This window comes from Anas acuta, chromosome 3 (genome assembly GCF_963932015.1).
Source record: "Anas acuta chromosome 3, bAnaAcu1.1, whole genome shotgun sequence".
In the NCBI taxonomy this organism is placed as follows: Eukaryota; Metazoa; Chordata; class Aves; order Anseriformes; family Anatidae; genus Anas; species Anas acuta.
In genome coordinates this window covers 81,072,521-81,099,524 of record NC_088981.1, presented here as the reverse complement: position 1 = coordinate 81,099,524, position 27,004 = coordinate 81,072,521, and the positions used below count along the sequence as shown (strand labels likewise).

Here is a 27,004-nt window from a genome sequence, read left to right as displayed (position 1 = left end):
CTACCTGGGAAACGCTCTAAATCCACTCACCGTCCAATATCTTAATTCCAGGTTCTCTAATAATAATGGTATCTTAATTCCAGGTTCTTCCATCTCTGGATATAAAAATCCCCTTTTTGCTTGTACCAAAACAATTCCGTGTAATACGCAAAACACAGGTGTTTGAGCAATTGTTTCAGTGTGATTTATCATAAACATTTGCGTAGATATTAAAACCCCGTGGAATTTTCAGGCCTCTTCAACATGAACAGATCTAGGTAATTCTATGCGTGACATACATAATGCAAGTGGATTTATTTGCTTGTATAACGAAGGGCGGGAACTAAGAGAGGAAAAATACTTCCTAGATAACTCTCCGTTTGCTTCTGTGAAGAACTGATGGGAACAGAGCGATTCACGAGATACAGCAGGTGTAACAGGAAGGTGTTGTCCGACCTTTCAAGTCAGTGGGGAGATATTTTCCTGTCCATCTTGTTCATTCAGAGGCAAGGACGGGGGGCTGTCGTGGATTGGTCCTGCAGCTGCTGCTCTCCTGTGACTGATGGTTCCCGATTTGTGGCAGCCGCTTGCTGAGCCTCGATGTTCCTTGGTGTACCTCTTCAGATAACGCTTCACAGAGTATTTGCAAAGGAGGTAACTCAGTTCACTTAAATTTAATACAATGCACAGACATGAAGTTGCCACCAGAAAGTAGAGGAAAATCATCTTCTCAGTCGGCTTGGAGATATAGCAGTCAACAGTATTAGGACACGGTCTCACGTCGCATTTGACGAGATGTGGTATTTTGAATCCGTTGTACAATTTGTAAAACAGAATGAGAAAAACTATTTCAAATCCTGTTTTTAAAACAAGACTGATGAGGTAAGTGCACAGCAACCCACCGTCTATCTCACCTGGGCTTTTGTAAAGTGTCTGGTTGTGCTTTTTTTCTCTGTTCTCTCGATAAGCAACATGGAAAACAACCAAGAGCGAGGGGGTGGAGACCAGGATTAACTGCAAAGCCCAGAGCCTGATGTGAGAGACAGGGAAAAAATGGTCAAAGCAAACATTTTCACAGCCAGGCTGCTTGATGTTGCATTCAAATTCATCGTGTTCGTACTTCCAGATGTTTTCTGCAGCCGCAACGTAAACCAGCAAGCGGAATATGAACACAACTGCTACCCAGATTCTTCCGATTCCTGTTGAATATTTATTCACTCCACTCAGCAGGTCACACAGGAATGCCCAGCTCATCTTTCTCCTCGGGGGAGGAAGGAAGTGCTGTATAAAAGAAGCACAAGATCAGAGATGCTTCCTCTTGGCTGAAGAGAATGGGAAGTGTGTTCAAGGTGAAATGCAGCCAGGAGTTGAAGCAATTTAAACTGACTAAGCAGCTAATAAGGAAGGGGAAAAAAAGGGAAAAAATAAACAGCCAATCTTCTCCTACCTCTAATAACTTGTACCTTCTGAGGCTATCATATGAAAACTGTTTGCTGTTAAAGTAGGCTCTTGTCAATTAGGCTGAAGCCTAATTGTTCTGTCAGGCTGTCCTCTCTGCAGGTAGATGTGCCTGTTCTTAGCAAGGGCCTCCTGAGCACCAGGCAGAGCATCCCTGGCTGAATTTCAGACGAGTGCTCCACCACCAAGGCACGCTCCATGTAGCACCATCCATTTTGCAAACAGTAGGCATCACCAAATCCCATTTAACTTTCAGATTTATGCATAGGAGCCAAGTATCCCAGAATAAATTGACTACCAGGATGCAAATTGTTTTCTTTTTGTCTCAGTAAATTTATGCAGTATTTTAAGTCCTGTACTGCTGCACTGCTGTTTTGTTGTTGCTTTGTTTTCAATTTCTTATCGTTTAAGAAATGCACAACTTTATTCCCAGAATTTATAGATTTTATATATATGTATATATATAATAATAGGTTTTTTTCAATGTGAGTCTTCCCCTGCCCTAGCTCTGGAGCTTTTCTTTTGCAAAGGGATACTTCAAGGAGCCACTGGCAGCCAGACTCTGCTGAAAGTCAAGCGAGGATCCAAGAGAGGCACCAAGAGCAAGCGCATGGTCCCCTTCCCACCCCTGGGATCTGCACGGAGGACACCAAGCCCCTGCGTATGAGCAAGAAGTAGATCCATTCACGGGAGGCAGAATGGCTGGGAAACATCAGGAGGGGATTTTGAGAAGCCTTCAGATCCATATTTTAGATCTTAATGGCCTCGTCCCATCTACTGAGAGAAAATGCACCCACCTATGGCTGCCCCAGCGTTTGGGAACCCCCCTGCCGGTGCTGTAGGCGCAAATTTGGAGCACCATAATTTGCACCATTAGAGCTGGGGACTTCCTGGAGGAGCTGAGGAATGGCCAATTCACACTGGGAAGGATGCTGAAAAGATGTTCTCACCAAGACTTGTTACCAGACTACTCTTTTATGCTGTAGGTGTAAAGGAGTAACAGGAATACCGTTTGGCTTGTATCCTATCAGACATATGCTTTTAAATATATTTGGCAGACTGGTGACTTCATTAAGGAGCTATTTCTATCCTCTACATCTGCAATTAGAGCTCAAGCAGATGTTTAAATCAAGCCCTCTGAGGTATGAGCACTATGCCTGTAACGATTTCTAGGCAGGTAATATGTGTATTAGCCTCGAAGGGGCTGAGTAGCAAAGGGTGAAGATGCTACCGACCCTGCTATTCGATAAAGCACGGGCCAGGAAACAAAGCGTTCACACGAGCAAGTACAAGCATTCATACACATCAATACTCACAAACAAGCTGTCCTCCTGAATGGATTTCTTGCTGAAGGAAAGCCTCAAAGGCCTTTTTCTGGGATTTTTAGATGTGCACAGGCGCTGCAGAAGGGAAGACTGAATTTTATTATTCCATGGAAGATGGGTTGGGTGGGATTGCTTCAGAGCTATTGAGAAATACAGCAACAGAGGCTGGCACCTAGAAATCCGGCCCTTCAATGAGTCAAAGGTTCAAGAAAGACAGCAACAAATGGGTCATAGGGGAATCTGTTTGGCACAAAGGAAATAAAGACCACCACCAAAAATAGAAAAGCTTCTATTGGAAGTTGCAAAGGAGACACTAGAGAGTCTAAACCAGTCAGATCATTTGCTCCAAGTGCTCAAGAAGAAGATGAATGTGGCAAGGGGAGCAGGAATTTGAGGTTAGATTTACCTCAAACTCTCCGTGCACATACACACACCCCAGCTTGGACAAAAGCTGAAGGCTAGAGATACCTTGACATGCTCTGCTCACTTCTGCCTGATGTAGCAGGGATGAGAATGAAAACAAATTCCTGGGCAGCTTCTGCTCCCTGCCAGGAACTGGAGCAGGTAATCCCCTCTCTTCACATCTATCTCCTCTTCACATACAAAATGTGTGTCCTGGATGTGACTTGGACACCCCTGGTGAGACACAGGTGACCAGAAGACCTCTTGCACACCTTGTTTCCCTCAGATATGGACATCATTTCAGTTCTGCCTCAAGCCTGCCCTGCTGAGCAGACAGAGCACGCCGAGTGCTCCATCAGCTCCAGGAGTGAGGAACTGAATTCATTGTGTAAAGTGTTTGGTAACGCCACTGCTGCTGAACATACCCAATAATCCTTTCCATCCTTCAGTGAGGTCTACGGAAGGTTGGCTAATGTGCATGGAGTAATGCATCCGCTGAAGAGCATTCAGAGAATGAGTTCATCTAGATTTCTGTCAGCTCTGCTACTTTAATGACGTTAAAAGCAGAAAAGGTATCTCTGTGTAGAGGAGAATTGGGGGAAAAAGTATGAAAATGCAAAAACCACCTACTCAGAAAGAGAGGAAGAGGGGAAAGCATCCACACCGTTAAAGGCACACAGGGGGCAGGCAGCTCGGAGCAAGCAGGCACATCACAGGTCGAAGGTGCTGCATTAGTGAAAATGGAAATGGAAGGGTGAGAAAGAGCAGAAAGGATGGGTCTGGGCACTGCGGGTCTAGCGCTCGCGCAGGCGGACACAACCAGCCTTGCGGGCTGAGAGATGGAAAGTCAATTCCTTCTTCTGATACAAACATTGCTAATGGGAGCTTTCTGGTGCACCTATGACTTAACCTTGTCTTTTTTTTTTTTTTTTTTTTTTTTTTTGGTAAGGAAAGAATCATAAATAGTGTAAAATAAATCAGAGAACAGTAGTAGAGGATCACAGAGTAGGGGATCATAATAAAGCAGACTTGGTAGCGATCTTGAGAGGTCATCCTCTGGAGCTTTTATATATGTAGGGTTTATATATATATATATAAATATACATATATATATATATATAAACAAAACGTAATCTCAGCCCTTTTCTTTTAAAACAGCTGTCAGTTCTGCATTTTGAGAAAAGGAATAAAAGCATTGGCATGATGATTCCTATAAATGACCATACAAATAATGAAACTTAACTTCAGATTCTCGTTTTGTAATTTCACTTTCCCTTTATTTTCTTTGTTTGGTGGTATAAGGAAGTTTTACTGTTGCTGATCCTTTGTGCTTGTTTCGTGGACTACCCACTGCTTCCTTACTGAGGTCCGCAGGCTGAGCAGCACCGATTCACCAGTTCCCCTAAGAAGGCTTTGTCACGCTTATAACTCTTGCTGACAGGTGTTTGTTCAGCCTGCCCTGAAATTTATGGAAGCTCCGCTCCCACCCTACCATGGTGCATCTATTCCAGCTCTCTGCTGCAGGAGAAGAGGCAGCAGGAAACCTCCTGGGAACGCAGAGGGACAGCGCAGCTCCAAAGCCACCCCGCCAAGCTGGGCCTGCACCAGCTATTCACGGTGCTGAGCATCAGCAGCAGGAGCTGAAGAACTACTGCTGCAGGTCACTCACCTTGCAGCGCCTTTGCTTCTTGCTTAACAGTCAGCGCGCCGACGTGAGTGGTTTTCCAGGTCCTTATGAAAGAGACAATGAAAAAATATAGAGGTTAGAAAACCTAGCCTTTGGTGGTTTGGATAACCCGTCTGCTTCCTCTCACAGATCAACTTAAGATCAATCTGTAGGTTCTTTGGACTGAACTTCCCGGGCATAAATCCTTCATTAACTTGATAAAAAATTGAGTCCTCTGCTCAAAACGTCAAGAATACAGACAGGGAAAACCCGTGCTGTGGAGGAGATGTCCATAAGGGAGGTGATGGGGTTTATCCAACATCACCCGACACATTGCCTTCATCTTCCTTAGCTTACTGATTTTAGGCTCTTGCTATTTCATGCCTATTATTAACTTTTAACTCCTCAGAACAAGAAATGTGTCCCTATGTAAGCCTCGGGGTACTGCAATAAGTTATACTAAATGCAGAATTCTGTAAACAATTAAATCCTGCTTAAAATAGACGTGGTGTGTAAAAACATCAGCCTAGATATTTATTTGCCAAGTGACTACAAAAGGAAAAGAAAAGGCTAGATGGAAGAGAGTTCATCTGGTTGACTGGAGATTTACATCTGACTTTGGCACAGGCTTTCCGAGTGGCTTGGGACAAATCCCTTTCCTTTCTGGGCTTCACTACCTTAGCTGCCAAACACTCACTTCTCTGAAAGCATCCCATATAAATTACGTCTTCAGTAGGCTCCGTAACCTTAAGAATGTGTGGCATTCTTTTTCACAGCCAGCAGTGGCAAAATCCCATCTTGTTTTGTGCTTGGGAAAACCACAAACCCCACTTAATAACCCAGCAGCTGCTGAGAGCGCTGCTGTGCCAGCTGCTAATTGCTGTGGTCTCTCCTCCACAGCAGATGAATGTTTTTTGAGAGAGGGCAGACGCAGTTCACTCTTGCCTTTGTTACTTGGGTAAATCATATAATTTAAAAATAGAAACTCAGAAGAAGCCAAAAGGACTTTAAAAGAAATGGCACCCATATTTCACCCGTGCAACTGGTAGAGCATTTTCCATCAACTTCATGCCAAACAGATAACCAGCAAGTGTTAGAAATGAAGTCATTTGTCCGTGGCTACACTGAGTTTGCAACTCGTTAGTAGGTACAAGCAAGGCACCAAAACTGGGATTTGATCGGTGTCTCATGCTGGCAGATGGGACACTGCCATGAGGCTGTTATCAAACCTGTTCAACCTTAAAAAAAAACAAAAAAAACAAACAAACAAAAAACAAAACAAAACAAAACAAAACAAAACAAAAAACAAAAAAACAAAAAAAAAAAACACACAACAACTTCTGGTTTGGTAAGACTATATTTCATAGCAAGAAACCCGAACTCACCTGTGTGGCTGTGAGCGATTGCAGCTGGATCCCCGTTTTCTAGTGGCATTAACCAGCAGCAGTTCATTTCCCAGAAAGGGAGTCGCTGCTCTAAGCCTTGAGAAGGGAAACCACCCGTCTCCCGGGCAATGCAAACTAACCCAGTGAAACGTGATCGCCTCCTCCAGCACACCCTTCACCCCGGAGCCCTAACGCGGCCGCTATCAGCAGAGAGATGCCAGGAAACCCAGGCATTTGTTTAACTTTATTTTCATCCTTTGAGCGCTCTCTCTGGCTGCACACCTCGTGTTTTTAGGCTGGCGGAGGCAGGGTGTCACTAACTAACACATGTGCCTTTTAGCATCATGCTCCTGGCCCCAAAAAAGCCTCCGGGCACGCAGCTCAGTGCCCGACAAAAGCCACAACCAGCCAAGCCGAGTTTCATTCACATCAGTGATTGAAAGGCCAGAGCGATGGCACGAATATCGTCATTACCTGAAGGGCAGTCGCTGCGGGAGCGAGAAAGTTAGAATTTAACTTTAAAGCTAGACTTTATTACAGCATTAAAGGCACCTGAGCAATTACAGAGATGGAAAAGAAAGCTGTAAAAGCCCCGGCAGCCCATTCTTTATTAATCAGAAATGCATGGTTGTGATCGGGTCGTTTAAATGTCAAAGTTGTTTAAGTGTCTCGTGCCACTGGCTGCTGTATCTCCAACCTAACCAGTACGTAAATGTTAGGCACTGCTGCTCCCCGATGTATTTCGGTATGCGGTGATATTTGTATTTAAAAAGACAACTCTAAGGTGCAGAAAGTCAAAAAGCACACAGATTACGGAGACAGATGGATTTTATTCTGTTAAACCTACGAAATTCCTGCCAGGAGCTGCGTTCCCTGACTCCAACTTGAAGGGTGCCCAGCTCTGAGCAACAGAGAAATCCCACCTCTGTGATATTCCTCTGCCCCTCCTTTTCAGCAGAAACTGGCTTTCTCCTTCCAGAGGGGATGGTCTGGGTTTTTGTTTTATTCTGTTTCCAACTGGAAACAATTTGTCCACTCCTTAATGAAAGTAGAACCCAACTGAATGCATTTTCTCTTCTGTATTCAATTCAGTTCAACAGACTTATAACCTTGATCAGTAGCTGAAGAATAACAATTGCTTGAATCTTGGCTGGCAAGCATGGCTGGGGGATTTTTCTGTCTCCTAGAGACAAAGCTGGTTAACAAGTGTTTTAACAGACACACACATAATGCTATGAAACGCAAAAGATTCCCTTTAACCGATTCTCATTTTTAAAGAGTTTATTGCCTTCAAACTATTTTGCATCACCAGTGGTAGGGGCCCAGCAGAGGCATGCTGCTGTCTGAAAACTCTGCTTTCTTTCAGCGAGGATGAGACGAATGAGCAGCAGCCGCTGAAAAGCAGCATAAGGGCTCTTGAGACTGACACGAGCTGAGCAGCGCACACAGAGGGCTCTCAATGGCACCTCTGTCTAGCTGCACATCGGTTTGTTTCTTCTTCAGCATTTATTTCCTCGATATGAGTGAAATTATTGTTCCCCTTGCCATTAACAGTGACTAAGGCAGAGGAAGTACCTGTAATTCCTAATTTTTTGCTTTTTTCCTTCGCACCCACTGTCCTTTCCTCCAGACTTGTTTAGCTTTTTCTGCCAAAAAAAAGGTCCCAATTGCCAGCTCTAAAATATAAACTCACAGTGTCTAAATCATTGCAAAAAGCAGGTAAAACAGGCATGCATTTGCACAGTACTCAGTCACGTATGAAAATCCTAACAAATTCATGGTGGAAATTGCCTCTCTCTGCAAGTCCCACCCGTGCTGAAGTCCCAGTGTTTATACAGAAGGAATAATTCTGTGTCCCTGGCAGATCTGTAGCCGTGTGTCTCTAAAACAGGGCGAAGCTTATCGGCAGCTCGAGGCATCCTATCTTCATTCGGAAGACAGCGCGGAGCTCTCCCCTTTGTGTGGCACTTGAAAGGAGCAGGAGCTGTGAGGTGAATCAGCAAAGGCGCAGGCCGCCGTGCCGAGTGCTGCATTAGGCTGGCTACTGCATGCTAACCATGTCTGCGGGTTGCGCTATCAGATCCCTTCCGTCCTCCGCAGAGACTTCTGCGGCTCAAACGATAAGGGGATGCGAGTCTCGGGAAAAGCAGGAGCTGCTATTAAGTTCTGAATGGCCACAGCACACAGCACAATAGCGAAAGCGAAATCCCGAAGGAATTCGCTTAAAAGGAAAATAAATCTCAGTAAGAGCCTTGGGTTTTGAAAAGGAAGGTTTTGTGTGTGTGTGTGTGTGCTGACTTTACAGGAGAGATACTCAGATAATAAGATGATGGCTGACTTGTAAGGATTCAGAAATACCACAGATGTTTACAGTTCTACCCTTTAAAGAACACCTTCTATAAAAAAAAAATGCCAGACAACTTTATAAGCATTGATGGACCGAGCTTTTCAACATGCTGTAGTGTCATACACCAACATAATATTCACACTGCAGACAAAATAAAACACTTTCCCACAGCCAATGGAGCAAAACTAGAAACAGTAAGCAGCCCGAGCTTCCCTCCGCTGCAGAGCTAATTTGGATATTCAGCACCTGCATAATGCATGCTGAGCACCAGCACTCACACCGAAGCCCAACCCCGTTTCTCAGCCCCTCTCTTTGTATGCGTAATGCTTCATCCCAAAACTCATCCTATGGAGAACTATTTCCCTCCAGCCAGGGGTGTTCTTTGTACGGTGTGTGCTTTCTTCCCCCATCAGCGATGTCTGTGGGACTTACAGGAAAGTAAGTTTTCCCCTTATAGGAAAGACGGGAAGCGCCGGAGAAGTACCAGCAGCCTAACAATCTGTCTGCATGGCCAAGTGGCTGCGCTTTCTGCCATAAACCCATCCTACCACAACCTGGAAAATATTATAATGGCCCAGGCTGACTTTGAGGCAGGAGTTTTATCTGTGTGGATGGGGTCAGTTAATGGCATGAACTGCTGTGAAGGGGTGCATGTGCTGGTAAGGGAGCATGCCTCATCGTGGCGATGCAAAAGTTTTGTGTCCCCACGTAAAACGTGTCGATTACTTTGGAGATCTATGCAGAATGTTTCCTGCAGTACTGTAAAAACTCTGATTTACCTCAAGAAAGCAAGATACCCCCCAAAAAACAAGGGTCATGTTAAAACTTGATATGAGCTTACACACAAACCAAAAAATTACACACAAACCAAAACAAGTGAGAGCAATCATCTTCACCCAGAAGTGACTTTTTTTTTTTTCTACCCAGTGGAGTCTGAACAAAATCAGCTGTGCGGCATATGCTGACAAAACAATAGCTATGAGATTAGCAGATGGTATGTTGTGAATTAAATGTTGACAGAAAACACAGATATTAACCACTGAATTCTCTCCTGATACCAAAGCTTCAATGTTAAGCATCGCACCGCATTCCTGCCTGCCTGTTTTCACCACGGAGGCTTCATCTGGATTATTTTAACAAAACACCGCACCACTGAGGTGCCCAAAATAACAGAAAGGGGAAGCTTTAATCAAAACTTTATTATTTATTTTTTTTATGCTCAGACGGACTGCACTTCCAGAGGCACGTGTGATTCCCGATCGGGGCGGTAAGGACGGACACAGAGGGGAATTTGGGGAGGGTTTGGGGCTGGGTTTGGGGCCGCCATTTTGTGTCCCCCCCCACAGCCCTCAGGGGACGCGGGGCGGCCTCCGCCCAGCAGGGGGCGCGAGCGCGCATGCGCGCCCCGCTCCCCTCCTCCCGCCCCGGGAGGGCCCCGGCAGCGGCGGGAGGTGAGCGGTGGGGGAAGGGCGGGGGGAGAGGGCCGTTAACGGCCGCCCGCCGCTGTGTGAGGGGGCGCTGAGGCGCGTCGCTTCCAACAGGGTTTTTATTATTTTATTTATTTTTTTTCTTGAGAAGACCCTGGCCGAGGGTCTGGTGGTGGCCTCTCGCCGAGTCTGACGTGCCCTTGTGCTTGGAAATGACACCGGGGGCTCATTGGGGGGGGGGGGCATGGCTGCCTCGCTGGGGTGGCCCCACACCGGCTGTCCTGTCACCCGTGAGATTAAAAAAATAAAAAATAAAACAATCTGCCATGACACTGATTCTCGTGGCAAAGCTCTTTCAAGGTTCTTTCGGACTGTGTTTTGTAGGCTGCTGCTAGGGGTGCAGGTAGCTAACGCGTTAGCCAAAGGTAAGAAACAAAAACAAGCCCAGGCACACGTTTAGTATATAAAAATACACGCTGCCAGAAGTGTGGTTTAGGATGTGCAAATTTGACAAGATTGAAAATCAGTGTGCTTAAGCAGGGAATCTTAGACCTAACACCAGAAGCAGTCAGTATTACGTACACAAATTAAAATTCACGGTGGAAGAAGACAAGCTGAGCAGTCATGCTCAGTGTATTTCTGTTATTATTTCTAAAATGCAAATGACGTCTATTTTTCGTTCTGTTTTTAGGAAGTGTTCAACATCAATTACAATGTCTTCCAGCAAACCTCTGAATGAGAATGAAAAACCCAAAGGGAGGAATCCAGGACTGAGGGGTGTTCAGACAACTATGTTGTTCCGAGCTGTGAACCCCGAGCTTTTCATCAAACCTGTAAGAGGCTTATTCGGAGAGAAACTGAATGTGCTTAGAGAGACACGTTTGCTTTAAAATAATAATCACAATGCTTTGTGCATTATATAACTCTCTTGTTATGCAAACCACCCAGTAACATAACTAAAAATATTTTTGCTTTTTTTCCACTCTGATTGTTAAGAGCCCAGAATTTGCATTGTTTATTCCAGCTTTTATTTCACTGTTAGGTTGTCTGATTATTTTGTACCTCGTTGAGTTACTTCAGGAAGAAAGTAATTTGTCATTACTCATGATTTCACAGGTTAAGTACCAGGAGTCTTCTTTAATATTTGAAAAGGAATAAATTAGAAAATGGAAACTTTTTGATATGAAGGGAGGGGCTTTTGGGTAGCTTTTCATTATTTTGGATTTTTCCTCTGTTTTTAATATGCCAAAAGTTTCAGGAATCCAAAAATTCTGGTGCGCTTTCTTATATCCTTTATAAAACTCTATTACCGTCTATGTATATGCAGTTTTTCTTTCATTTAATAAATGAGTTAATTTAACTGTTTGTAAAATAGTCAGTTTCATCTTGGTTGACCAGAGGTAGCATAAGTTATTTCACACATTTTGTTGGACTGAGTCACCTGGTTCTGTGCTGTTAGAAAATCTACTAGTATCGTTAGCTCTGATGAAATTTTGTGCACATAATAACAGATCTGGTGATGATAAGTGATTTGTTCTAGAAAAATGTAATCAAGGTTACTTGGCAGGAGCAGTGCGCATTGTCCCAGCAGTATATCCAGATAAATTCTGGTAGAGGTCTGTAGTAGTTACCCTTAGAAATTGGCTGTGGCCAGTTCATCCGTGCTCAAGCAGCACAGGGACCTGTGCAGTGGCAGTGGGATGTTCTGGGATGTTCCAGAAATGGAGAGCCCTCTTTTTTCACAGGGAATTCATTGTGCCTTGTGAAAATTGTGTCTCTCTTCTTGCTGCTGGTCAAAGCCATTTGGAGTAGTCTGAAGGAAGGCATGGTAATTGTTGCAGATATCACAGTAATTCACTCTTCTCTTTGTAAGCTAAGATTGAAGAATGTAATGTTTGCGGTGAATGAAAAATGTTTTGATTTAAAATGTGTTCTTTTTTTTTATTTTTTCGTGCCAGAACAAACCTGTGATGGCATTCGGGCTCGTAGCAATTACCCTCTGCGTGGCCTACCTTGGTTACTTGCATGCAACAGCAGAGAATAAAAAGGAGCTCTATGAAGCAGTCGACAGTGAGGGGTCCAGATACATGAGGAGGAAAACTTCCAAGTGGGACTGATGACGTAAGGAAAGAAAGAAGCAAATCGTTCACAGAACTTTTCGAGGCAACTGCTGTTTTTTCATCTGCCCACTAAAATAATGCTTAAATATCTCTGTTGGCATTTAATCCAATTTAGGTGCCATTATAAAATACTGTGCCTGTACAAATAAATTGTAATTATGATATACACACACATAAAACTGGTTTTAAGAATTGTCATCTGCAATCTCTACGGTATGTTAGAAGAGACACGATTAACTTGGATGTGCAGTCTAGACTGGTAAATGCCTCATAAATTCATATAATGGTTCAAGTCATTTCTCTTTCCTTTAAGTGAAAGCGGGGCTTTGTCTTTTATTTTTTAAGCACGAGTATATAGTGCACTGTGTGAAAAGCAAAAGCTGGTCTCTTGACCTCCGCTTCTCCAGCGACTTCGGTGTGTCAGAAGCTTCCTAGGCAGAGCACGTGATGGGAGGCTGCGTGCCAGGCCGGGCCCTTTCCACCTCACACCCTTACTGGTCACGTTTTTTCCGTTCAGCAACTCTTATTTACACCGTCACCACAGGTGGCCAAGAACTCAAGAGTCCTCCTTGTTGAACCTTCTGGCCAAGGTGGCTTCTGTCAGGCCAAAGAAGAAAGAAGATGTGAAGGGCATCTGCTTTCCTGTTCTGGGAGTTGTTTCTGTTTTGTTTTGTTTGGAAAGTGGTTTGTTTTTTTAATTGAAGATAACAAAAAGGTGACTGGCTGCCTTGAGGTACAGCAGTAGCTCTGTGGGATTTCTCTATCTCCATCTAAATCCTTTGTTTTGAGCCTCGCTGTTTTTCTTCCTGCCCATGTTTTATAATTATCAGTATCCAAAGTTCAGCTTGGCCCTGGTTTAGCTGCTTCCCTTGCAGGAAGGGAAGTGAGCTCTGCCTTTGAAGCTATATAAAAGCATTTTGCAGCCTTTAAAAGCATATTCACCTCCGTGAGCCTAGAAACGTCACAACAGCAAGGCTCTGGGGCACATCCAAAGGCTTGCAGGTGAGCAGACTACCTGCCTTGTGATGGGTGAAAGAATTTCCTGGTAAATTGATTAAATACTCAGAACTATCAGATGCTCTGCATAACCCATAAAATATGTTGTTTTGGGGTAGGATGTGATGGATCATTACAAATAGCCTTGTAAAAAGGGTTACACAGGATTTTAGCTCCCTTCAGATCATTAAAATTCATGAGTCTTGTATGTTTGGTGGCCAGCCTGGAGGAAGGATTAATATTGAGACTTGCTCATATTTTTAAGGATCTTCTCTGTATTTATTTGTGGTAGCTGTTGCACAGGTGACTCTCTTAACGCTATTTACGCACATAAAAACTGTGTGTGAATTGGGATTTAAGCGAAAAAAATACACCAAACAAAACTACATCAGTAACAATTTGTTCACTTTAACAGGACAGTTCCCTTTATGCATCTGGAGGGTAAGTAAACAGCACTGATACAGCCTCTTTTGCCCTGTTTCTCCCTGTTTTCTCCTTGTTTTCTCTGTTTTCTCCCTGATTCTGAATTTAGTTTTCAGTATAGCAATAAATATTTACAAGGCATGATAGCTGGCTTGACAGGAACTGCAACAAAATGATTTCCTGGGCAGAGGCTTTTTCAGCTTTTTCCAGTCCCTCATCATCTGTGCTTTCACATCTTTACCAGTAAGGGCAACAACACGCTATGATTAAAACATCTGAAGCAGTGGCTGTTCTTCTGCTCCTCAAACCTCCTCCGAGGACATGGTTTATGCGGGAATCGTGGAAATTCGACAACAAAAAAAAGGCACTACAGAGCCCAGAGCCCGCTGCCGGAGCTTTGTGAGCACCGAGTCCCGCCTGGTAACAGTTGCTACGCCTCGGGGCTGAAAGGGGTCACCTCATACCAGCCTCCCTCATCATCCGCCTGCATCACCCGCCTGCCACCGAGCTCTCAGCATGTGCGAGACTGAATCTGAAGGCAAAAGCTTCATATAATACAAAACACCAGGCGGTGATCTGTCTCCCTTCTCTGGCTTGCGTGTTGTCTGTAGCAACAAGAAGCGTTGCGCCTGCGAGCAAGAGATCTCTCTGGAGCAGAGTCCTGGCGTTTTCGTGAGTGTGTTACGGAAAGATCCTAGAACACCACGATGATTAGAAGTCCGGATCTGGAATCCTTTGTTTGTTGCGCTGTATGTTCAAAAATAATACCACCGCCGCCTTCCAATGCCACTTTTGATCGGATCCGGGAGTATAAGCCCTTCAGGACACGGTATTACACTCATCGTGATATACTGGGTGAGTTTCTTTCTGAATTCCTTTCCTGGCGAGCTCAGATTTAGGAAAACTCCAAGTGTGGCAGTATCCACGTGTTGTTGAGAGTCGTGAAGGCACCCGAATCTTGGGAAGGAAACTGCACCGACCTCCTGAACATAAATAAATGCTGCGTGTTCAGAGGGAGGCGGGGTCAGCTGTCCCGTGGGGCATGAACGCACTCAGATTTGTGCATAATGAGGTGCAAAACAGAATTCACTGTAAGACTTTGCAAATGTTTTTCAAAGCTCACATACTTTGGAAAGAACTACGCCTGTCTGGCATTTGCAAAGATCATCCCCTCATCCTTCAATAGGACACAGCTGGGATGTTTAAACCCGATTCCTAACTTCTCACACCTGATTCTGGCTGCTGACCACAGCTTGAGCCTCTAAAGAGCCCAGGTTCAAACTGTATTTAAGTCAACAAAGTTTCAATGGAATAAGGACCAAAAATATCCTTCATCATGCTAGTTTTAGCATAGTTATCCTAAATCTCTGTGTTCTGTTACACATTGCACAACTTGAAAAATAAAAATAAGCGTAATTTTTGTCTTAATTTTTGGAAAGAGGTAAGCAGCTGACAAACCTCTCCAAAGCGTGCTGTGCTGATAGGAACACTCTCCAGAGCTGTGGGTTGATTTTTCTGGCACCACACAATGAGGAGGGGAAGCATGTGGCAGCAGTTCCGTGTCCGAGGATCTAAAAGGAGCCTGCAGCACCTTCATACGCTACGCCGAATTATCCCAGAGGTTTCTGATCACTGGTGTAAAGTTTTGTAGAAATTATATTGTGTGTTTTAATTACCGTGTGGTGCACGAGGAGTATGCTTGGTTTGTGCTTTAAACAATGCCCAGAAATCATCGATCCGTGTGCTGAGAACCCCAGGGACTGGGTGAATGCCGGACATTCCTCAGGAGACAAATCCTCAGCCCTGTGTTGACATACACAACGTAAACCACATGCAGAAGGCCACAGAAAGTCTTCTTACATTATTTTCTCGCTGCTGCTTAACGCATTGGACCGGGGCAAAGCGATGCAGGCAGGGCCCAGCATGCTCGTTAAGGTTTCTGCCTTGTTGGACTTGTTCAGTTTGCTGATTGCAGTCACTTGGCCCCTGTGCCCCATCCTGCTGCCATTCCGCGTGTGCTTCGTGTGAGCTCCACAAAAGGGCTCTGCCCGCCCAAGAAGTGGAGTGGGGAAGAAGACTGTCAAGACTCAGGCCTCCAGAGGCTGTTTGAGAGCTTGGTCTCGTGGCTCTGGTGCTTTTTCGTTCTCCTAATAACATGGGGTAACAATATGTGACTCTTAGCCCCGCCAAGCGTGGAGAATGGGATCCAAAGCAGTGCTCAGGCCAGGCACCGAGTAGGAGGGGAGAATCTGAAATCCCACTTTTGGGGGGGAGTTTGGGGTTGCAGAAAGTCAACATTACCCACTTCTCCTCTTGGGGGCAACCACCAGTGCTGAAGACCATTCTTTAGAATATGTTAGAAGAGCTACCTACTTTCTTTCATAGTGTGTCCGCAGCAAGAGATGGTGGCGCTGGTATTTATTTTATTTAGACTCCATCCATGTTAAAGGAAGCAGTTGGTGTTTTGGACCCTGTGAAGCACCTTGGCACGCTTCCATGCTGCTCCACTCCCCCTTTGCAGAAGGGATTCACTGTGCTCCCACAGCACTGGGTCTTCCTTGGGTCTTGTCTTGCATGAGCACAGCAGCCCCAGAGACAGAGAAGGAGTTTTGTTTGTGCACGTTCTGTTCCAAACACCCAAAAAATGTCCACCTAGGAGTATTTGTCATGTGCCCCAAGAGTGGCATGAGGGCACCTGAGCACCTTCCTCAGCTTTGAAAAGTTCAAATCAGCAACTTCAGAAAGAAAATTGAATTATTCTGAAGACCTGTGCCAAGGACCTACATCTTTGTGCATTTCCTATCCTAACTCCATGGGCAAGGCCCTTTGTTAAAACCAAACTTCTATAATTACATTTGTGGAACTACGTAAGCAATAATGTATTTACCAGTTCTTAAATATATGTGAAATGAAACTGCTTGGGTTTTAGCCTTTTAGAGCTTTAGTGTTTATCTGTGGGACCAAAGGGGCCAGGGCAGAGTTTTCAGCATTCGTTTGTTTACTGAGCAAGATTTGCTTCTGTTGGTTGTACAGAGATTGGAGCGAGCATTCAACAGGAGCAGCATGAAAGGAAGGAAACAGAGATACAAGAGCGCATCGAAAAAATGAAAGCTGAACTTTGGTCTCAGGTAAATTAAATTGCACCATTGTCATTTAAATTACAATGATGCTTTGGAATAATTGCTCTAGCATAAAGACAGTTAATAGAGACCTCTGAGGTCACTCCTACAGAGCTGTCATTAATTTCTGCTCATCTTTTGCTCACAGATTTCTCTGTGCACATATTTCCCCAGTTTCTGATCCCAACAAAGCCTACTCTGAATCAACACCAAATTCTACATCTGGCCAGAAAATGGCCTTTAAAAAGCACGAAAGTTAATGGTTGGTAACGCCGTTCCCCACAGTGCTGTGTAAGACTCTGAAACTGCCCTTTGTGTTATATGTACGTATGGTGGCAGCTCAATGCTATTGCTGTTGAGCACATTTTTAACAAGATGTTAAAATGTTAAATGTGATGCTCTGATTAAATTGCCAGAGGGGCCAAAATGCGCTTTGCTGTCTGGCTTTAAATTTAACTTGCCCTGATTTTTTAAAGAGAAGATACAGAACTATTGATTACATAACCTCTGCTTTATCTTAATAGGACATTAGTAGGGCACGAGCAGCTATACTTACATAATAACTTCTTTTAAAGGCTGAAATGCACAAAGAAGATGCAGTGGATAAAGCTCTCAAAGAGGCAGCCGCTAACCACAGTACATTTGTACAAGACCTTAAACAAAAACTTGGAAAGGAAATAAGGGTATGAACTGCTTTGCTTTTATTACCTCTGAAATAGCCATCATGACAAAAAACATTTTTTTTGACAACCAGGCATGTCATTCCACGTTAAAATATGTATTTTTCTTATGCCTGCTATAACCAAGACCATTTGAGATTTGAACTCCAGCGTCAGGTGAAGTGGTTGGTGTGAAAGATAACTGGGTTTCCTTTGTGCCAGCTTGGGCTGGCTGGATTTTTAGTTCACTTTCAGCATGTTCCACTTTTTTCTTTTATTGAATGAAGTTTGTGGGCCCTGTTGGAAATTCCCCATACGGCCCTAGCTGCTTAAGCTGATGAGGTGCATGTTAAAGGGCAATTAAATACAGGCTTAACTTTAACTCTGTTCTGAAGCTTTGTGCCCACGAAGCTAGATATTTATCTGATTCACTGAACTTGGAGCCTAAATGGTGCGGAGGAGAAGGAAAACTGCTAGCATATGTATATTTCTAAATTAAGCACACCAAGTGCAGCTTTATATTTCTATATACACTTAGCACATGCTTTATATGGCTCTTCGGATGTCTGAGAGAAGACTCAAAGACACAGCATCCACAAGCTCCTCGGCCAGGCACTGCTCAGCACCTGCCATCCTGCCAGTGGATGAGGTGCCCCCAGGGAATTGCTCGCTGGAGCATTTTCCTTCGGAATTTTATCGTGTGCAAGTTTCTAAACAGCTAGCTGTTTATGCTGCAGACAGTCAAAGCAGTGTGCTTGGCATTTCAAGAGAAAAAGCAGCAAGGTTTACAGTGGTCTGAAGTTTCTGGCAGGGTTCTTTTTATGGAGCTGCTTTCCAAGGCAGCTCTGTCTTTTGCTGTCACAGCGCTTGCCAACAATAGTTGGCAGAGGCTCGGTTCCTCGTGTTTAACCATTCAATTACTTGCCATAAGCCCATTACATACCTTTGCAGACCTGAGTGCTCAGGGTCTGAACATGAGCTTTTTTTTTTTCCCCCCCATACAAACAGTACAAGTACAGAGCAGAGGCAGAATTCTACAGCTGAAACAAAAAATCTATCAGTGCCTTTTAGTGCCTTAAGCTGAATGCATGGACGATGTGGAATCGTCCTAAGGACATGTCTTAAGGACAGAGCAAGAGCGTTAGTGCCCTGTTTGCTGGAGATCAAAGATGCAGAGAAGCATGTTTAATGCCAAGCAAGGCGTTACACAGATATCCAATGGGACTGATGTGGTGAGGGGGGCTGCGTGGAAGCAGAGGGCATGCAACTGGGAAGCTTTGTGGAAAGCACGGTACTAAAATGGCAGTTTTCACTTCCAGATCTGGCACCAGGCAGTCATAAGGATACCCGAATGTTTAAAAACATTTAAAAAGCAGCTCCAAAATCGTATTTGGGGCGCTCATAATTCAGTGTGTTAGTTACTATGGGTATTCCCATACAAAACTGCCAGGTGATGGTATCAGTTACCCCTGTTACACCCCAGTCCTGAGCTGCTGACTAAGCTCTGGCCACTCGTAAGCTAAGACCCTGCAACGAGGCACTGCACTTGCCCTGTAATGTTTCCCTGGAGGGTGTTGTTCTGCTGGGCTTTGCTTGAAGACGACTGAACAATCCTGTTGCTCACACCTACTTTTCACTTTGCTCAAGGAAGCGGTGAGGAAGGCCAAGGCAGAGATGCAGCAGTACATGGAGGAGCAGCAGAGGAGGGAGGCCGAAGCTGCAGAGCAGCGCATGGCGCACAGGCTGCAGTGTGCCCTGAGGGAGTGCGCGAAGGAGAAGATTCAAGCGGTGGCAGAAGCCAGGAAGCAGGAGCGGGAGGCGGCACTGAACGAAGCAGCCTGGCAGCACAGGTGCTCTTAGTGTTTCTCCTGACTCGGCTGGTGGATGTGCTAAAGGAAACAACAAAAAATTCATCAGTGTAGCAGCTCTTCTAGGAAAAGATCAATAGACTCTTCAGAAAAAAAAAACTACTTGGAAATATCAAGTGACTAGCAAGAGTCCTAGGCTCCCTCTGCCTCACTGACTCCATGTAAAAGTGAAACATATTTTTATTCCTAAATGCAAGTATCCTAAATCAAATTGAGGACCCCAAAGTTTTTCTTTTTATAGCTCATTTGCAGTCAATTGGAAATGGGTCATGGTCCTGTTGTGCCATTTATGACAACTGTGCAAAACTGGAGAGGAAAAAAAGGTGTTTCTAAGGAGATCTGCAGGGTGGAGCAGGATATACAAATATAGAAAAAGTTTTGTGAATCAAACAGTTTTGATTTTGTAATAGTAATACACCCCAATACACAAAAATGAATGCATTTCATTTTTGAGAGCACAAATGACAAAATAACTGTAGTTTCATAGTGAAAAGATCGGTTCTTCCAGAGTGTTCCATTTTAAGATTTTTTTTGTTTTTTTTTTACTTTTTCTGGACAGAGTCACACTCAAATTTTTATCCACTACATAGTACCTTCATAGTACCTGCATTTTCACTATTAACACCTGCCCTTCCTGACAGAGAGAAATCACATTCTGCATAAACTAGCTAGCCTCTTTATTTCTCATGTTAGTAGAACGCCAGCTCTGGTGAACAGCACCCATAATATTTTGGCTTATACATTCTGCCCTTTATTACTGACCTGCTTGTACAAAAATGTTGTCAGGGCAACCTAATCAAAAATTGTGGATGAATCTGCAGTCTAGAAATCAGCTCTCAGATTTCACTTCAAGACAGCATTTTTACCGTAGGGGCAGAATTGCTAAATCTCTATATGAAAATTAGTGTGAACTTAAATGCCAGCTCAAAGAGAGACCTGAATGAAGCATGAAATACTGGTCCTTTGAGTAATATTTTTCATTTGGAAGCAATCGTGATTAAAATATAACTGGAAACACTTGCAGAAACAGAATATTCTGCATCTGGATACCAGCTACCCTTCTCTATTACCAGTGTCCTTCTTTTACACTGTTTTGTTACATAATTTCTGATTTCATGTATATTTGTAGTCGAATAAGAAAGGTTTTTAGGATAGACTTAAGTTGTTTTATTTTTAATAATATTTAATAGCAGGTGTTCTCTACCATTTTTCTCTTCCTTTTTTTTTTTTTTTTTTAATAGAAAGCACCTAGAGCAACTCAAAGAAGAAAGCCTGTTAGCTGAGGCACTGTATCGTAAGAGAATAGATCAATTAAACAAAGAAAAATGTAATGAGATTAATATTGCCCTGAGCATCAAACAAAAAGAGAATCAGATTGAGATTGAAAAGCAGCTCAAAGAAGCAGAGATCCTACATCTTGATGAGCTGGAAAAAGTGATGGCTACTCTGAAAGCAGCAGAAGAACAGGTAAAGACTCTCATGCAAAAGCTGGAAAAGATGACAGCGTGGAAGGACAGCCTGGAAAATGAAATACAAGCAACAAGAGAAGCTTTTCAAAAGTATATTGATGCCACATTTCCTGACTTGTCCCCTGGACAAGCAGATTTTATTCTGCCTTTCAGAACAATGTTGGAGCAGAGGGACACCCTAGAAGAAACAGAGGGAAGTGACAAGGAATGTGAGAGAAGGAGTACTGGAAGTGTGAGATTCACAGCCATGGGTAAACAGAACTTCAAGTAGGTGATGCTGAAAAATAAAGTCATGTCAGTTCAGTGCATTACGTGAGCGTGGTTGGAATGATTCAGAGAAAAATAATCGGGAGTGATAAGCCTTAAAAATTATCCATTAATCTCTCATTTACAAATGCTGGGGAAAGGTTAGAACATGTAGCACCTGAGGAGGTTCCCACTGAGTCCTTCCTTCCTGCAGAGAGTCCAGAAAATCTGTCTTGTAGCAAAGCATCAGCACTAGGGCTGTGAGGACTGGTGGCTCTGCCCTGGATACTGATGCACGGAGTCACACAGACAAGCTTTGAACACCTGTGGCTTTTGTTATGAGATTTACATGGTGGTTATTCTATGCAATTTTAATCAAAAACACTCATTATCTCTGGATCCATTCGTGCCTGGTCATTCGGAGGAGTAAAAACGGCCTGAGGCAGTACAGTGTGAGAATGAGGGTTCACTGGGAGAATCTGATAATTTTCTGTAATTAATTATGCAAGATGACCCAACCCATGCTTCTTCTGTAAAGTGGATCCTCTTGTCTGTTCAGGTGGATTATTGCACAATTTTTGAGCTGTCACTTAGAGGGAAGTGAGGTAGGACAGGTTTAGAGCTCGCCTCCGTTGTGTTGATGAATAAAGAGAAGACAGAAAGCTGGCAGTCATAAAAAATACATTATGAATGTAGAACTTCAGTAAAACTCCTTGAGAGTGAGCTGAGGAATGAAAACAAGCCGGTCTTCCCCTTTACTGCAGGTGACATAAAGTGTAATACCGTGAAATCTGTATGCATCTTGTTTAAGAGAACATTTAAAAGACTAATCTGTGCAGCCTTCTTTTCCTCATGCTCAAAAACAACCCCAGAAAACAAAACAAAAAAATAATCTGAGTGAAAATCCATCGCTCTACCAAACCAAGAAGCAAAGACAAATGAAGTCACTGGTTTGTTGTGGAACAGCTTAATTCACATGAAGCACTTTGAGCAGATGTTTGGCATGTTCTGATACTATTTCCAACCTAGCTGCCTATAAAACCTTACCCCACAGAACTGTGGAAGCTCCTTCCGTACAGCTAATGCTGGCTGCTCACTTTTCCTCTTGAAATCCAGATGAAAAGAATCCAAGCCTTGCTTTCACAGTTGTCTAATCGAATGCATAAACTGCTCAGAGCCCGAGATAAAACTCCTGTTTACATCTCAAAGTTCTCCAACAGCCTGAAACACTCCATAAAGTCTCTCAACTGATTTTATAAAAACATTTACATGTGTGATAAACATACAAGTCTTTTGAAACCGCACCACGAAAATACTCTAACTGGAGCACTAGCAGCTGCTCCATGAAATAGCTGAAGCTGGGGAGTGCTGGCGGGTTAGCTGGCTGGAGGCACATCTCACACACACAGCAGATCCCCATGGACCAGGAGTGAGACCTGTCACCGTGAGTAAATGGGGGAGGCTTTCTAGAGCACCTTGCAGACTGAGGGTAGGTACTACCTAGGAGCTATGGGACTCCTTAGGATGTAGGGAAGAGCATCTCGGGATTGTACAAGGCTTACTGTGGCACATTTAGAGGACAAAACAAAAGATCAAGTTGTTCTGGGGAAGAAAAGTGCTGGGAAAATAGAGTGATAAGGGGAAAAATGAGGCTGAGCACACATAAACAAGGGTTGGTCATGCATGGCCAAGCCCTGCACCTGATGAGTGCAGCCTGCCCTGTCTTCTCATTAAACTCCTTTTCTAATTTTCCCTGTGTGCATGTGTGTGTATGGAGGTCGTCCTGGACCTCTGATCACAGGGGCTGTGTGCCAGCAGCTGGAGAGACTGGAGTGCATATTGTGTGGGTACATAAATCAGTGCGTAATCACCAGCAAATATCAAGACAGATTAGCCAAAAAACAGGATGAGAGGCACAGGCACCAAGTGACCAAGAGGCTGCAAACCTTGTCCAGATACTGAAGAGGAACAGAGGGTCTGAAAGTTGGCTACTGAGGAACCAGGAGATGGAAGCCAGTGCCTGAGGAGACCGTGAGAGGTCTGAGGTTTGCTGGTAAGGTTGTAAGCCTGGTCCAGCTACCAGGCACGCTGGTTGCTGCATGTCTGTGCACGAGGCAGCATGAGAAGCAGGGGGCTGGGGGAGAGAAATCGCCTTGTCTTGTAGGGTTAGCCCACTTCTGTCTGGGATCTAGTGATATGTGAATTGGGTGGTACAGACCAGGGCTGTCTACACCGTGGTCAGAGCACCCTGTGGGGGACATCAGTCCTGGGAGCCTCGGCCATCCAGACCAGGCCAAGGCCCTGGGGGTGAACTTACTCAGTGTATGTGCAACGCTGCCTGTTGGGCAGTGGTGTTGCTTCTCATTAGCTTTTGGGAAAGGCAAAAAATGTGTTTTTTTTTAGTGCTTCTAAATGTGTAGTTGAAATTGTGATGGCTCTCCTCAGAAGCAACGTGTCCTCTTAAGCCTGCACTGTGTGGAGATGGAAAGAACCACAGCTTGGCATGAGTGCCAAGCTTTGCAGTATAAATGGACAGACAGGGTAGCTAGCAGGAGGATCAGCGTTGGACCTGGAGAACCATTTGCAATTAACACTATTTGGTATTTAATTGAAATATTTTAAAAATTAAGTATCTAACTAAGCCTGGTTAAGGAGATTTTTTCCCTTCTAGTTGTACTCACAGAACAATATTTATCATGGGTGACTGGTAAACTAGGAATAAAAGCCTCCTTTTCGTACTCCATAGGTTTCTGCATGTCAGATACTGACCTAGTGAAATCTGTGAGCACATGAGCTGTGGGTAAGTAGTAAAAACGGGGAGCTCAGACACACAGGGAAGCCTTTTATTGTGTGAAGCAGAGAGAACATATGCTCATTGGCCTGTTTTTCTTGCTACTTGAGAAGGACTAGTGACTGAAACATCACACTGCCCACTTTACTTGCACTCTGAATCAGAGAGGGCATGAATACACGGGGTTTGACTGCCTGGGTGATGCAAATAAAGAAGCTTTCAGATAACATCTGGGCACTGGGGTACTGGTGATGGCACATGTTGACAGCCGAGTGCACAAGACAAAATCTAGAATGGGGAGCTGCAATGAATAATCCAGGCAGCAGGGTATCTCTATTAGTCATTCAAGCTGTGTCTGAAATTGCCAGAAAGTCCCATCGTTTCTGTGTCTCGGGAACAGTGAAACTTTCTGTCAGTGGCAGTGCTCTGAAAGACTGAAACGTGGGCTGTCTAATTGCTGCAGCTGAACTAGCAGGGAGCTGTGGAGTATGGCTGAGAAGCAGCTAATTATTAAACTGGAGACATCTTGCTCATTAGCCCCTCAAAGGTCTGCAGAAGAGCTCTGTGGTGTCTTAAAAGGAGGCCTCCCAGGGGACAGACCGCAGAACGAATGCACCCAGCCTGTGCACACACACATAAAAGGGTAACTGAGATTTAAGTTACTGGCGTGATTTCCTTTGTTGTGTTTAGTTACAGTTAGCAACAGCTCAGCGTTAGTTTTGTTGCTAGTTGAAATACAGGTTGAGTAAAGGAACTTGGGTGACTAAGCACAAAATGCATCAAGTGACTGTGGAAGATGCAGATGCTGGAAGAACTGGCATTAATGCTAGCCAGTAGAGATATTATATGAGTGTTTTGGGGGTATTTAGAACAGGATTTGGGCTGTGGAAGTGACAACAGTGACCAAAGGACAACTGCTAGAAGGAGAAATGGGCCAACAACACTGACAGAAACAGCCTGGAGGGTGAGGAAACCTGTGCCTCCTCGAGTGTAGACTGTGGGACTAGCAGTTAGCACATCACCTGAGCTTGCTTTGGGCCAGTGAGCAAACCAAGAACCAGATCAGCAGCTCGACTAACAAAGGCTAGAGAACTAATTCCATGTAGAAAGGTAAATAAAACTGCTGTACCCCAACTGTGACGTGGCCTGCCCAAACCTTGGCTCTTTTTCTAGTTATCATCAGCAATTTGTCTTGGTCTTTGTTAAATCAGTCTCTAGATTAGTCTCTAAACTGCCAGATTAATTGTGTGGCTCTGGGTACCACTGCCTCTAAAGGTGCAGTCCCTTCCCTGTGCTATCTATGGCATCCCACAGTTGTTCTTGATTTTTCTGTTGTCTTTTCTTCTTCTTTTGTTTTCCTTACCTGTAAAGTACTGCAAACAGACTAACTGAGGCTAGCATCTGAGCTACTTTGACTCCGTATTGAAGGTGTTAACCGTCCCTTTACTTTGATATGTTTCTGGTTATCCCTCTTTAGTATGAGGTATATAATCCCGATTTATACCTAGTTCTGATTTTCAGTGTGGATTTAAAAGTCAGTGACCTGGACCCTCAACCTGAAACATCACCTAGAAAAATCTTGCAATGCTGTTATATCTGAAGGACTCAGATAACAAGACACTTAGCTGTTCCACTGAGCACCTGATGCCCTTCTGTGACATTCCTCTAAGATACTAGGTCTGTCTGTCTGAAAAAAATGCTTATTTCTGAGTCAACAGACTAGACAGTTCCATCTCACCCATAAAACGTGTCTGCTGCCCTCCTTCACCTAGCTGAAGAACCTCACCTTGGTAGCTTTCTACATGTAGATATTTCATTTCATTTCTCAGTTGTGAAGGACATTTCTAACAGCGATAATGATCCCTACTGGCATGTATCCTTTCCTATATTTTGAGGAAAATGACTACGTATATTGTCATATTATAAAGACCTCCTTTTATACGGGAAGGAGAACTGGAGAGTTTCAAAATAAATGTTATTGTAATAAGAGGAGTTGAGTTCTTTGAAAGGTAACCTGGCTAGAGCATCCAATTGCATTAAACCTTTAGAGCTGCCTGCCTCAACACCCTCAGGACACCTATTGTCCTGTGTTCCCTGCCTGAGCTGATAAATGATCTGCACGAGCTGTTGTTCACAGACATAGCTTTAAATAGCCTTGGAAAGTGTTTCTTGAACGTGTTTCTTGAATGTTCCTCTAAGGTCTAACATTTCTGACTGCCAGATACTTGTTCTTCTTGACTTACAACTTTCCCTGGCTGCAAGGACAGAGGAATTTAGCTGCTAGCACTTGATAACTCAGATAAACTAACTAGAAGGCCTCCTTAACCATCTTGTCTAGTTTCAGAGCTTAGCTCAGTGGTATTCAGGAGGTGCTCCTAATACACAAAGAGACTGTGTGTGAAGCCAATTTTGCTTTAAGTCAAAGTTGTCCATGAAATGCGATACACAAGAAAAAAGTCCTGTGTCATTTTGTGTTTGAGGAAGAGGAAGGTACAATGCTGAAAAGGTATTGCAAAATCATAATGCTTCTTTGAGTCTTGTCACTAGCTTATTAGTTAGTGGAACCAAACCATAACACAGAAGGTTTTGTGTAACTGCACTCTCCAAGCCAATGTTTTCTCAATTCTTGTCTAGCTAGATTAAAAAAAAAAATAAAATAAAAAAAATGCACTTCTGCTTTTGGTCATTGCCTCGCGATATATTTAAGGCACCCTAAGGCTGAAGTTGCTTTGAAGTCCTTACAATAACACAGATGGTGTGCAAGATAAGGTGTTAGACATGAATAATCTGTACTGCTCACCTGGTACTTCAGCAGAGAAGGTGTGAAGAATCCATAGCAGAAACTTGTGGAGGTTCTCGCCAGGCTACTGTAGGAGCTGTCATGGTTGAACGTGCACACAAGTTATTTGAAGATGGGCAGTCCTAGAAAAAGGAAAGTGTAGCTTATGGCACTTATAAAGAGTACCTTTATGAAGAGTGGCTGGCAAACACAAGAGGAGAGCGTCAGAAAATCTCAGAGGCCTGCAAACTCACTGATCCACAAGAGGCAGGGTGCACGTGTCCCAGGTATGTCAAACCTCTGACCTGGGCTTGAGGTTTGAGGTCCCAGCACTGGCAGAGCTAGCATCTCAACGCTGGCTTGGGTCAGCCCTGAAACTCGGCTGTCAATGTCATTCAGGGTACTGCGGGGCTACAAGGGAGCGCTAAAGGTAGCATCATTTGGGGTAACTCTTCATACAGACTCTCCCCACTTACACAAAATGAGTTTTGTACAAGGAAAATAACTCTGGCCTTGGAGCTACGTTTGAAACATTTCTCCCCTTC

General features: G+C 43.9%; 3 protein-coding genes across 7 annotated transcripts; 2 read left to right on the top strand and 1 right to left on the bottom strand.

Annotated features, from left to right (window-relative positions):
• Positions 1-277: 277 nt before the first annotated feature.
• On the bottom strand, positions 278-26,604 carry GJB7 (gap junction protein beta 7). Of its 4 annotated transcripts, none has more exons than XM_068678008.1 (4): positions 26,481-26,604; positions 4,834-4,895; positions 2,754-2,837; positions 278-1,260 (listed from the first exon to the last, which is right to left on the bottom strand). In XM_068678008.1, the coding sequence occupies exon 4, from the start codon at positions 1,231-1,233 to the stop codon at positions 439-441; it is 795 nt and encodes a 264-aa protein (XP_068534109.1). In that variant the 5' UTR covers positions 1,234-1,260; positions 2,754-2,837; positions 4,834-4,895; positions 26,481-26,604; the 3' UTR covers positions 278-438. The 4 variants fall into 4 exon arrangements, with proteins under 4 accessions (XP_068534109.1, XP_068534108.1, XP_068534111.1 ...); XM_068678007.1 differs by lacking the exon at positions 26,481-26,604 and adding an exon at positions 6,216-6,628; XM_068678010.1 differs by lacking the exon at positions 2,754-2,837.
• On the top strand, positions 9,860-12,288 carry SMIM8 (small integral membrane protein 8). Of its 2 annotated transcripts, none has more exons than XM_068678015.1 (3): positions 9,860-10,013; positions 10,681-10,822; positions 11,948-12,288. In XM_068678015.1, exons 2-3 carry the CDS (start codon positions 10,703-10,705, stop codon positions 12,104-12,106), a joined length of 279 nt encoding a protein of 92 aa, XP_068534116.1. In that variant the 5' UTR covers positions 9,860-10,013; positions 10,681-10,702; the 3' UTR covers positions 12,107-12,288. The 2 variants fall into 2 exon arrangements, with proteins under 2 accessions (XP_068534116.1, XP_068534117.1); XM_068678016.1 differs by lacking the exon at positions 9,860-10,013 and adding an exon at positions 10,277-10,414.
• C3H6orf163 (chromosome 3 C6orf163 homolog) lies at positions 12,441-21,151 on the top strand. The gene is made up of 5 exons (XM_068678005.1): positions 12,441-14,383; positions 16,562-16,656; positions 17,223-17,330; positions 18,954-19,156; positions 20,416-21,151. The coding sequence occupies exons 1-5, from the start codon at positions 14,236-14,238 to the stop codon at positions 20,912-20,914; spliced, it is 1,053 nt and encodes a 350-aa protein (XP_068534106.1). The 5' UTR covers positions 12,441-14,235; the 3' UTR covers positions 20,915-21,151.
• Positions 26,605-27,004: the final 400 nt, after the last annotated feature.